Genomic DNA, 13,446 nt, shown 5'->3' with positions numbered 1-13,446 from the left:
ATATTTATGAAACTTCATACAAATTAAGTTTGTTTTGGCGATTTTAACTTCATATTTTGTTGTAGCATCTAATGTATTTCTTAAACAAAGTATTAAATGAATGAAGAATAAGTACATATTGACTATTAGTTTACAAGATAATAAAATTATGTAATTGATTGGTTATATCTGGACTCGACCCAAGTTTTGAACATGAACGTTCGACTTTCGACATGACAGGCATCCTTAGTTTTGCATACTATTCATCTCCCTCAAGTAAATAAGCTTGCTTTGGAACTTCTGTTTGTTTACTTTACTTTTTCTCATTTGATAAGCATAGAAGTTTTAGTTTTTAAGTAAAAAATAAATTACGCGGAAAGGGTCTCTGGAGTTCAAATAAAGCTTCATACCCTATGCAATTCAAATCAAGAATTCTTACCTTCGGTGAATTTTACCTCGTATGAAAGTGCGGGGAAAGTTTTTGTTCAGTCGGGTTAGATGAAAAGAGATAGTAGAGAGTAGAAACAAAAAATATTACGTGTACACTCGGCAGCTTGTGGATGGAGAACGAAAATGTGGTCATACAGCATTCACAAATATATAAATCTGAAAACAGAAAAGTGAATGTAGGTGGCAACATTAAATTAATAACTAAATTTGGTAGCAGAAGATGTGGAGGTGGTGAAACTGAGGACTGGGGAAAAATGGTTAAGGAAAAGTTGAACATTGTATGGGAAATAAATGTGAAGAGAATCTGGGGAGATATAAAGATGGTGAAGGCATATCTTTTGTGGTCCATTGATGGTCTGGCTGCTGCTCCCCACTCTGGTATTGTGGGAGAACACATTATTCACTCACTGCCTTTCAATTCCCCTACTGCATCACTTCAACTTTTGACCCCCGCCCACCAAAAGTCCCAACCTTCATCCCTTTCCATCATCACTTTCTTCCACCCTTTTGACTCCTAATCTTCATCATCACCTTTTTCATCTCTCTTTTTCTTCCTTTTTCTTCTTTCAAATGTCCATTTCTTTTCTCAGTTTAGTTTGTTCTATTCTACTCCATCACTCTCCCTGCTTCGCTGTTACTAGTTTTGCTTTTCCCATTTTTTAACCAACTTAATTACCACACACCCAATTATAAACTCGCCAACTACAGGATAATCACGTCCACTCACTAATATTTTTTATTGTACTTGACTTTCCCTAACTTCCATTCTTTAGTTTTTTCTGTCATTATATGCATACACAGATATACAACTTTATGCTGAAATATATTATGCAAGATTTCTTTATTTGTTTGTTCAAGTTTTAAGAGGAGAAAGACAGTACTGAATTTGATCCTACCTAGTGATTTCTTTGTTAAAATTTATCATCCTCCATAGACAGGAAAAGCTACATTCATAACTGCTTAATTGTAAAAACACTAAAGCAAGTTATGTATACTCAACTATCATAATTCAGTACAACTAAGATTGTATGAGTATAGCTAGTGAGCATTATTAAGTTTACGAGTTGCATGAGCATATATGCACTTTATTACTCTATTTGCCACGTTCTTTGGTCTTTATCTTTTTCTTCTTGGGAAAGTAACTCTTGACTTTCTTTGACTCCTTTTGAGCCAAACCCTATGGTTAGTAGGCCTTTGTGTTAGCTAGTTAGGGTGCAGTGAGGTGGAATGGTGAATGCAGAATAAATAGTTGAAGTCTGCAACGAGTTATGTGCGTAAACATTAGATTGGAATGGAAAATAAAGTTTGGTTGGAGAATGGGGCAGAAGCATGTCGTGGCGCACATTGCACGTGGTGATAGGGTACTCTGACAGTTTATGAAATTTTGATGATGAGGAGTAAGACTAGCAAAAGCACAGCTGAATGATGCAAACATAGCATAGATGGGTGGTCTCCATATGCAAGGAAGAATATCGTGACCAGCTAAGGAAGCACATTGTAAAATGTTGAACACTCTTGAAGCATTCTGAAATGGAAGACGACCCTTTTCAACCCAAGTATGGAATTAGGTTAGGTATAAAAGTATATGATGAACAATGTCTTTTCAAAATATAGATTTCTGTGTTATGAATGTTAAATGTTGATGTGCATTTTGGCAAGCAAGCCATTTTACACATCAACATGTGTCGGCTTAAAGTTTATACAGGTATAAAGTATGCTTTTGAAAAAAAAAGGCTTTTTTAATCAGTAAAAATAACAATACAACTATTACACTTGGTTTGAAAATAATAGTATCTTTTGGAATGTTAACTTTTTTTAAAGAAAAATATTTCATGTATTATATGACGACATTTAATTTAAATAGAATTTAGAATACAAAATAAAAAGATAATTAAAATTAAAATTAAATACGTTGTTTCTCCCTATATTATAATGGAAAGTTTTTGTTCTGATCTAAACATTAGACCTCCTCGATACTTATTATAAAGAAACTATTAGAATTGGTATTTGTCATAAAAGACTGAAGTATGAATTAAAATTTTAAAATATTTTATGCTAACTCATCATTAACTGATTAACTGATAGATGTATTAATATTATAATACAATTAACTAAATTAACGTTTTTTACATAAAAATACTAATACTAGTAAACACCAATTTCAATAACTTACTATAAATATTAAAAAAAATCTAAAATTTAAACTAAAGACAGAAAAAAACATATTTAATTCTATGCATAATTAATATAAACAAATAAACCGATAATATAATATATTTTATTTCATGAAATAAATTAAAGTAAAAAAAACTTTAAGTTGCGAGTATAAGAAATTGGGATGTGATATAAAAACTGAATTTTTAATTATATATATATATTAAAAGTAATTAATGATAAGATTTGGATGTAATAAGAGAAGACTGAATTCAAAATATTTTTAAAAATAATTAATAATTAGATTTTTTTAAATCTAAAAGTAAATGCTAAATAAGAAATCGAGTGTTACAAGAAGAAATATAGTAACATAAAAAATGTCATCGCGTTTAACAGTGAGCAGTATAATGATTGATTATTAATCTATTTTTATTTTTAGCAATTTAATTATTAACAATATTCTTGGAAATATTGTTAAGATTAGATAATAAAGTTTTATTAATTTAACTGAAAAAGCTTTTCGTTGAAATAATAGTTACTTGAATTATTAGCATTATATTTTGTACGCAACATATAGCATTTAAAACTAAAGGGATAGATGGAGTTTATTTCATGGGAAGAGATAAACTCGAAATAAAATGAAGGTATTTTTTAAATATGTAACTATTTTAAACAAATGTATTTTTAAAATGTGATGAATAAGTAAAAATGTTTTGTCTTAGGGCTAGTTTGGCCTTTTACTTACTAATTTTTATAGGAAACACAATAAATATTTTTTTCAAGGGAATTAAATTGGTTGTATACAGGTTAATGCATGTCTAGTTATAAATGAATCGCTCACTACAGAGCAAATTAAAATATTTTTAATATAGCTAAGACTAATATTTTTAAATTTAAATAATACTTAAAACATAGTTACAAATAACTAATAAAAAGTAAGTAAAGAAATATAAATAACTTAGAAGGAAAAAAATAAAAGGGAAAATAATTAATAGAAGGTTGTTAAATTATTCTGTCTGAGACTTCGTAAAAATAAATAAATAAAAGTATATCAGTTTTGCAAGTACGAAAAATAAACAGTCTTCGTCGCTCCCTTCCCCATTCTGAGAAACAAGTTTACCTTTCTGACAACAAAAAAAGTTGTCTACGTATCAATTCTCAATAATTGCCTTTACTTTTTTATTTCTAATTTGTTATTATTATTATTATTATTGTTATTTAATAGTAAATTTTTATTTTATTTTGATTGAAAACTTATGTTTCAAGAAAGAAAAAACACTGAAACCTTTAAAACGTAACTTATAATGTATATTAACTGTCTACAGACACCTGGGTTGAAAGTTAGCTTGATCCATATAAATAAGTAATATATTTTTATTAAATCCTCCAAATATTTAATCTACCGTCTCTAATTTCTAAATATAGATTATTTATCTTATCAATACATATAATGGCGTCGCAGTTAATTAATTTCCAATATATATATAATTCTTACTTCTCAGTTTTGAAATACAAACAGCATTTATTATATTTATATAAAAAGAAAAGAAAACAGTATTTTAGTGTCCCGGTTCAATTAATTTTCTCGTATTTCCTTATAACGATAGAAAATAGCTTTCGAATGTAAATAGTATTACTTTAAATGATATTTGATATTTTACTATTAAAGTAAAAAAATATATAAATAAAAAAATAAGTTATTGTTTCATTTTAAAAGCTTTTTGAATTTATTTTTTTTCTCTAATTTTTTCAACATCTTTGTTATCATAAAGACGATTGATTGGAATGCGTTCTTCGATTTCTGAAAACAAATATTATAAAGCTTTGATCAAAATTTTAGACTGATAAACTCATTTTTTTTCTTTTCCTTTTTGAGTCAATTTTTGAAATATTAAGTCTGTCTTGGCAGATGTTGTTGCATGTGAGGTTTCTAGCTTCAGGATTAGTCTCTATTAGATGTAGTTATATTTTTTTATCAAGATTTTATGGTGCAGGTTAAACTTCCTTGAATTTTTGGTAGGTTTGGAATTTTTAGTGAGCACATGTTCAAACTCAGGTAAGAGAAATTAGTTTTAATTTCAAATAGAACCCTAGGTTAGAAGATCTGAATGTGAGGTGACATGGTCACTGATTCCAAATTTTGTTCGCAGGATTGGTTGTTTCTGAGTAATGTGGGGGTATTGTTTGAAATCAAATGTAAATATGTTGATTTTGATATGGATGATTCATGGTAGATGTTTTTGTTTGAATATGAAAAATTGGTTGATTTGTATTGATGATATAAAGTAAGTTACTCTCGAAATGAATGAGTTATTGAATTTGTTATTGTTTGACTTTGAATTATGTAAATTGGGTTAGATATAATGACTCTATATAGATTGATAAAGTGAATTGATGAGAATATTATGTTGAATAAGATATGTGTGGTTTAAATTGTTAAATTAAATTGTATATGTATGATGAAATTAGGTAGAACTATGAAGATTTTCTGCATATCTCGCTCAAGCGAGAATAGAATAAAAAGATGAAATACTCTCGGGTCCATTCTCACTCAAGCAAGAAGGAGTCTCGCTTAGATGAAAATGGATAAATTTTTTAGTGTTTTTGGGTTCAATCTCGCTCAAACGAGAGGATTTTTGCTTGGGCAAGACCCATTATCGCTTAAGTGAGTAAATTCTTGCTCAAGCAAGTAAAAAAAACTAAAATTTTTATTTTTGCTAGTGATAGCCTATTTTGTTATTGTATATTGTTTTTAAGTGAAAATTTTAAATGTTATTTAAAAACATGACTAAAATTAATTACTTATGAGTTTAAGGGTGTGTTTGGATTGGGGAGGGAATTTGAGGAAGTGAATCTGAAATGATTTGAGAGGAAAGTGAGGTTGTTTGGATTGAGGTATGTTAGAGTATATTTGTGAATAAAGTTTATTGAAGTTTGTAATTGATGTGATATTGTGAAAGATTTTTTAATTTTTTTAAAATGTAAAAAATATAAGTTTATAAAAGGATTTAAAAATATATATTAGAATTAAAATAAATTAAAATAATATTAAATTTAATAAAAATACGTATTATAATTAAAATTAATCTTTTACTTATTATTTATTTTATTATAATATAGAAATTAATATTAATAATTAATAAAGAAATTATACATGTAATATATATATATATATATATTAAAATATAATTTACATATATAATCAGTATGTAATTTATTAATTTTTTAAAACAAAAACAATATAAATTCACCTGCAAATCTCTTCACGAAGAAGAGAACGTTTTAAACAAAAAATTTGTCTTTTTTTTTTTGTGTTTTCATACTTTTATTTTTTTCATTTTTCTAACTTTCCCTGCACTTTAACTTTCTTTGTCAATCTCTGTCTGGAAACAGGTCCTAAAGTGAATTTTGGTGATATACTTGGATTTTTTTAGAGTTCATGTGTGATATGATTGAATGGTGTATTAATGTGTTACATGAAGTATGAAATGATGTGAAAGTCTGATCTAAACATAGTATTTTTAGGAAATGAAATACTATGTTAAGATTGTTATTAGAGTATAATAATTTGTGAGTGTTCTATGAATGAGACAGTCTTGATTCTACTTATATAATGAAATCACATAGATAAACCATTGGTGAGAGTCGAAAGAGGTTCATATGACTAAGTTTGAGGTTTGAAAGAACAGACTAGAACAAATTTTATGGATTTACCCTGTCATATGAGATAATGAGATATTGAGATGATTATGCGCATGATTGTATGGATTCACATCAAGTAGTATGATAGGTGCAAGTCTCTGGACAATAATTTCAATACACGAGTGTTCTGAAAGTAGAGTCAAGTATCTATGTGTCGTGAGTCAGTAGAAGTCTAACATGAGAAAGATGAATTATGATAGACATTTGATGGTTTTGTGAAAATGTATGAGAGTTGACAACTTTATGTTTGTTAATTGAAATTGAAATTATATAACAATTTTTTGTATAGCTAGTTTACCCTATTGTTTATTTGTTGTGTTTTATTTTTTTTTATCTGTCATAATCATATATTTTATACTGGAGCATGTGAGGCTGTAGGTGAGAGAGTTTTCCAATGAAAAAATAAAATATATATATTTTTGTTTTTATTACTTTGTTGATATTTATAAATATTAATTTCCTAAAAATAGAGATATATTTTGAATTTCTATACTATACAAATTATATATATATATTATAATATTTATAATATTAGAGTTATGTATATTGAAAATTTATGTATATTATAATATTAGAGTTAGAGTTGAGAAATATAGGATGTCACATTTTCTCCATTTTTTCTAGAAAGTAGACAGTTAAGTTTAGTGGTAAATTTTTTTGGTTGAACTAGCACAATTCCTGACGCATAGATATATATTAAGATAAATGTTGATAAATAATAGTGTTAATCTGGGTTTCCTGAGTAAATTTTTTTATCCTAAGCTATTTTACATTATGAATTGATTTAATCGTTCAGTAACTAATATCCAATATTCTATTGTGAGATTAATTAGTTATATCATTCAAATATATTTAAATGATATAATATAGAGTTGGTGATCATAGAATATTTTCATGCGACAAATTTCTCTAAATTTATTTAACTAAACAATTTGATTTTATGATATTTATTAACTTGAGGAGGTTTTTCATAAAAAAAGTTATGGATTTAAAGTGTGATGCAGAATTATATTGTTAAGCAAATCACTTTATATCAATTAAAAAATTAATTAATTTCACATATATAAAATAGTTGAGGAGAGTTAATGGAGGAAGTAAATGTTTGGCTACATGAGTACGTGGGGCCTCACCTTTCTTTGTCTAGCACAAACTCGTGAAAATTTATATGGGAGACAAACATAAGGGAATCCAACAGTGAAAAAAAGGTTATAACAAAAAGTGCCACCTTAATTAATTTTACTTTTCACTGTCTAACGTCTAATTCCTACACTCAAAATTCACAAAAAATATCAATAATTTATATAAGAAAATACCCTTTTAAAATAATAAAGATTTATGAGTCTTTTCTTTTTCTTATTTATCTCTCAAGCTTTAGTCCAGTGGAAGATTTATAATACACCACTTTAAATGTATACTTTATTATTATTGTTAAAAATTGTAAAATTTAGGGGTTATATAATTTTTAAGAATCCCTGTTTTAATATACAGTAAATTTGAACAAATTTATGAATATATAAAGTGCATGTAAATAAGCTGTGACAAATTTAGAAACATTGTAAAGTGAATGTTTGGTTTGCTATTTCCAGAAATGATCAAGTTAAAGTACGCGTGAAACAGTTAATTACTTCACTACAACGCGCTTCCAAGCTACATGGATAATTATGAGAGGATCTAACACCGCGTTGCAGATATGTTATTTTTCAATCAGAATTAAAATTTTAGTTAAGTAATGCATATTAATATTTAATAAAATACTTTATAATATAATATTAAATCAACTAAATCTTTCTTAAATTATTTTCACTTGAAAAAATAACAAGTATTTTTTTAAAAGAATAAAAATTATTAAACTGAAATGATAAATGAAATACAAATTCAATGAAATTTGATATAAATGAAGTAGCTAACACCAAGTACAACTTCAATTTAATACCTTTGCAGTAAGGTTATCCGGCATTTTAAAAAGATATACTTTCACATGTTCAATATTTTTTTTTTCAAGTGCTACTAATTAAAACGTTTATGACGCGTTGTAGATATGTTATTTCTCAATCTGAAATAAAATTTTAGATAAGTAATACATATTAACATATTTAGTAAAACACTATAATATTAAATCAACAAATTTTTTTTAAATTATTTTATTATTTAAAAAATAATTATTCTCCAACATTTATTAAGATGATAATCGATAATCTATATATACATTTTTCTTTTTTAATCCACCGAAATATTTTTTAAGAAAAAACTATGACAAAACTTTGAATTTCAAAATAAATAATACTTCAAAAATGTATTGTTAATTAGAGATTTTTAACAATCTCACATCATTTAAAGAGTTAAATTCAAAAGTTTATAAACACTTTTTTTTTTCTCTTAATTTACCAAAAAGGTCTTTTAAAACTAAAATATTACAAAACTTCAAATAAAAAAGTAGATAATCCCAAAAATAATGATCAACCTAATGAAAACAAATTTATTTTCATAATAAACTAAAGTCGTACATAAACTCATCAATTAATTACTTTAAAATTATTTCGTACTCTACACGTGTATAATTTGTCTAGTATCGGAATACAATTTTTTTGTCCATTTAAAAAAAAAAAAATCATATTATTCCATTTTCGAAAAAATAAGCTGATTTGTGAGAGTGAAATTGAGTTGTATGATGTGAATAGTTGTGATCTATGTTCCGTTTGTGGCACAGAGCAGAATTATTATTTTTACATATTGGAGTTACTTTCACGTCTCTGACTCTCATGGGGACAGTGACCCACCATGTTTCTACTACCCTCTATCAACCATATAAATAATCATACAATTTTGACATCCTACTCCCTTCCCTTCTCCTTCCTACACCTACAATAAATATTAAAATTTGTAATAATTTTTTTTTTTTAAAAAAAACATCTTCTTAATGAAAATACAAACTAAATGCAAAATGTTTCAAAATTAAAAGAGTTATAAATTTTATAAATAATTAAAATATTAATATTTATTGAGGGTAAGGTAGAGTGTAAGTGTTAAATAAACATTTTTTTTATTTATTTTCATTATTCACCCTGCACCAACTCCTTTTTCCGCTTTACTCTTTTCATTTCTTTATAACTCTCCTTTTCTTTCGTCACTTGAGCGCAGATATCCATAAAAATACATATCTCATTTAGGGTTTCTGCCACCATCTACCTTCAATTCCCCCTTCCTGCTTTCTTCTACCTTCATCTTTCTCTTCTTCTCATTTCTCTTCCAAACCCTTTCACACACTCTCTCACACACACCTCCTTCTAACTCTTATCTTTCAACAACTTATATATCACTACCAATTCTATACTGTGTTGGATTAATTCTTCTTCATTATTGATCTTGCAGTTCTCATGATTAGGGTTACCTGCACTTGATTCATGCTCTATGCCTACCCCCTATTTTGTTCTCTAGGTGTTGGATTCAATATGGTACATACATATAGCCTTTTATATGTTGGTACAATTTTTTCCCACAATGTTTTTCAAACCAAACATAATTCTCAGATTTTATACTTGCATGGACATACATATATATGTTTTGTACACCTTGTTCAGCTTTTTTCCTTTTCCTTTTCCTCAGTTTTCTTTTATTTAAAACTCGCCTTGTTTTGGGCCCACTCAAGTGCCTTTTCCAGTTATTTCTTCTGTTAGTTTTGTGGCCATTAATAAGAAGTTAATTACTAACATAACAGTCTTTGCAAGGTAAATTTGGGTTCAGATCAGCATAAAGGCTTTTCTTACTTGAGAGCAAACTACATATCTTGTCATCTGATCTATTCATTGATTCATATAATAGAATCTGAATCCATTTATACAATTTTCCATTTTATCATTCATTTATTAAACCCTTAATGTGTTCATATGCTCTAACCTCACCATATATATACATACTTAGACTTTTGGTCGGTTTTTACTAGCTAGATTGTTTTATTCGCTTATTATCTCTCTGCCAGCAACAATATGACCAAGATAAACAGTACATGTTCCTTGAACCCATCAATGCCATTTTGTCACCTGTCTCGGGAAGGAAATGAAACGTGTACACAAGATATGCATTGTTGTACATCTCAGTGATACTAGAGTACAGGGAGAGAAAGAGAGTGAAGGAGCTTCCTTCAGCCCACGCATGGGTATGGGGGACTAAAGGGTTGCTGAAGTATATGCTGACTCATTCATACACACACAGTAGGGGTTTATATAAGGCCATTTGCTACTGTAATTGTGTGAATGAAGCAGGAGATATTTTGCATCCCTCTTGCTCTGTGCTTGGACTGAAGGGGAGCTCCTTCGTTCTGTTGTCTCCATTATTTGTCTTAACATTAATATTAATACATACACACAAACTTATACATACTTTTTTTCTTCAACATGACCAATTTCTTAGTATTCATCCAAGGTTAATAGTCTTTGTACGCCTGGCACAAAAGTAGCAGCCACAACTGTAGCTGATGTAACATATCGTCTTCTAGGTCTTTGTAAGTATTAACTCTTCCCCACTAAGCTGCCCAAGATTCAGCAAACATCTGCAACAGTCGCATGAGTTTTATAGCTGGATGCCCCCACACCTAGTAGTACTTTTTCACTTGCCAGCAAAATCATCATCATCATCTCCAACCTATGTAATTAACATATATATAACAGTTTCACAAGTCCCTGATGAACATTACATGGTACGTAATTTGTTCAATCCAACTTGAAATGTGATGATTGCCCTCGTATATGCATAAATATATGTATATAACTTTGTGACTTTTTGTATAACATTTTTCAGGAAGCGAATCAGCACTGTACATACATGCTACTTTCCTTTCCTTTCCGGTTCTTGAACAGTACAAGCTCAGGTTCTCTCTCTTCTCACCTTGCTTTCCTTGAATTCTTTTTTTTTGGTGGCTGAAAAAGCAAAATTTAGGTGATGATGGTCCAACTGTTCACTTGTTTGTATTCGTTCCAAACTTTGCCTACTTGAAGGTATCAATATCTATGCATACCTTAATTCTTTTCCATTCCTAATTTAAATGCACTAGAGATCGATGATAAATATTGATTTGGATTGAACTCGATTTCTTTTTTCTATTCAGTTTCTTAACAGTGGGACCGAATAAAGTATATATTAATTTATAGATATGTGGACAATTAGACACATTCAGCAGACAGGATATATTGAAGAAGATTATGATGTCAGACAAAAGTAGTGACTGTAATATATGAACTCTGATCTTTTAGTTATCCCTATGACCTACCTCTACGGACATGTATTTTTGTGTAAAAGGAGAAGAGATAAACTTCCCATCTCTTCTTCTACACAAACACATCAATGTAGTAGGAACAAGGTATTGGATTTTTTTGTGTGGCAAAATGAATATTCATTCTCTTATGAAGGAAATTTTAATTTTTTAACTTTGATTTCATTTGAAAATACATGTATTGTTCCTTCTTCCATTGGGTTTGCTAACTATACTAATGAACATATTAACTTTCTTTTGATTGACTGTAAATAATTTACATTTATTGATAGAATATCCACTGAAATTATACACACTAAGATGAAACGTCAATAGATGTGCATTAATTATATATGCATTTTTAACTCTTCAAATCTCAGTATCTAGGTGAAATTTAGCTTTTAAGTTAACTGAAGTTTGAAAAGAATATAGATATCAGAAGTGTCAAATGCTGACAAAAAAATAAAATAAAATAGAAGTGTTAAATATATTAATACACTGTATAATGTAAACTAAAAATTGATTTAAATGTGCAAACTGAAATCTAATACACATCTTACAAAAGGAGGTAAGAATAGTTGAATGAAGTGAAATTTTAAAATTAAAATTTATTTAAAAAACACAAAAATATAAATATTAATTTTCATATGGATATTTTATTATTTTTTGTCAAAAAAATCAAGAATATATATTAGTAAATTTGTCTGTAATGGATGGGAGGATTTCTCAAATTTATAAAAAAAAAAGTTTAATTGCGTGTCGTATTTGAAATGTATGAAACCATGCGAAGTTGTTGTCTATTGTGTTTTTTATTTATGATGTTATTTTGTGTATCTCATATTTTATCTTTACTGTGTGAGAATGTGATTTTTTCCTAACGAATTATATAAAAGTTTATGGTGTGTTCATGTTACTAGTTAGATATATCTATCGGAGAATTTGATGGGAGAAAATATCAATATCACTTTGACAATTTTGATATGAGAAAAAAAGAAGGAGAAGTTCACCTCTTATGGACTACTGGCTAATGATGCATAAGAGATTTTGACAATATTTTTAACATTAAATTTTAAGATAATATAAATTTGTGAGTTTTCTTTTATTTTATTTTTATATTTTTGAATTTCATCATTTCTACCTAATGTAAAACTAATTTATCTTACATTTGAAGTCTAGCATAATCTTTATGAAGTTAATAATGGATTTGTGTGAGAAATTTCATATCTGAAGAACTTTCTTGACTATGAGAAGTCAAATTATGTTTCTCAATAGTTAAGAGTTTTCAATGAGTATTCACTCGAAAAAAAATTAGTTCTAGTAATATAAATATTCACTATTAAAATTATAAATATGTCACGATTAATATTTGTAAAAATAATTAAATTGTCACTTGTGAAAATAATTAAATTTTTATTAGTACTCATATCATTATTATACTTGTAACAATAATTTTAATATTATTAAAATTAATTTTATTGTGACAAAAATAATTATTATAAATATATAAGATAATTGTGATAAATTAATTATCACTAGTATATTCTATTTAATAGTAATAATAATGAATTATTACAAATATATAAGATAATAAGATAAATTAGTTGTCATTATTATTAATTTATAATAATAATTAATATCATTTTAATATCAAATTTGATGTGATAAATATTTATTAATTACTTTTAATTATTAATATTTTATTATTATTGTTAAAAACTATGATAGTGTGTAGCTAATGAAGTTCTGATATATGAAGTATCCATTAAGCTAGCTCAACCTTCCAAAAGGATGATCCGGAGTATATACAAGATCTAGGGCTAGGTCAAGATCATTCTATAGCCAGTGTCTCATAATCTACCATTCCTTAGAGAATCATCGAGAACAGAGCTCACATGAGAAGAGTTGAACATATACTC

At 27.5% G+C, this 13,446-nt stretch overlaps 1 protein-coding gene across 1 annotated transcript; it reads left to right on the top strand.

The window, feature by feature from the left end:
- Nucleotides 1–9,496: 9,496 nt before the first annotated feature.
- Nucleotides 9,497–11,705, top strand: LOC137822082 (uncharacterized). Its single transcript, XM_068626987.1, has 5 exons — nucleotides 9,497–9,737; nucleotides 10,778–10,978; nucleotides 11,080–11,149; nucleotides 11,218–11,276; nucleotides 11,387–11,705. Exons 1-5 carry the CDS (start codon nucleotides 9,687–9,689, stop codon nucleotides 11,408–11,410), a joined length of 405 nt encoding a protein of 134 aa, XP_068483088.1. The 5' UTR covers nucleotides 9,497–9,686; the 3' UTR covers nucleotides 11,411–11,705.
- Nucleotides 11,706–13,446: the final 1,741 nt, after the last annotated feature.

This window comes from Phaseolus vulgaris, chromosome 9 (assembly GCF_000499845.2).
Source record: "Phaseolus vulgaris cultivar G19833 chromosome 9, P. vulgaris v2.0, whole genome shotgun sequence".
Classification (NCBI taxonomy): domain Eukaryota; kingdom Viridiplantae; phylum Streptophyta; class Magnoliopsida; order Fabales; family Fabaceae; genus Phaseolus; species Phaseolus vulgaris.
This window is presented reverse-complemented; position numbering and strand designations above follow the sequence as displayed.

Excerpts from the sequence above, each read along its gene's own strand:
- LOC137822082 (XM_068626987.1), top strand. The coding sequence starts at position 9,687 with ATGCTCTATGCCTACCCCCTATTTTGTTCTCTAGGTGTTGGATTCAAT. Across the intron at positions 9,738-10,777 it reads TAGGTGTTGGATTCAATATG|GTCTTTGTAAGTATTAACTC; the intron begins GTACATACATAT and ends ATCGTCTTCTAG. Across the intron at positions 11,150-11,217 it reads CTTGAACAGTACAAGCTCAG|GTGATGATGGTCCAACTGTT; the intron begins GTTCTCTCTCTT and ends AGCAAAATTTAG.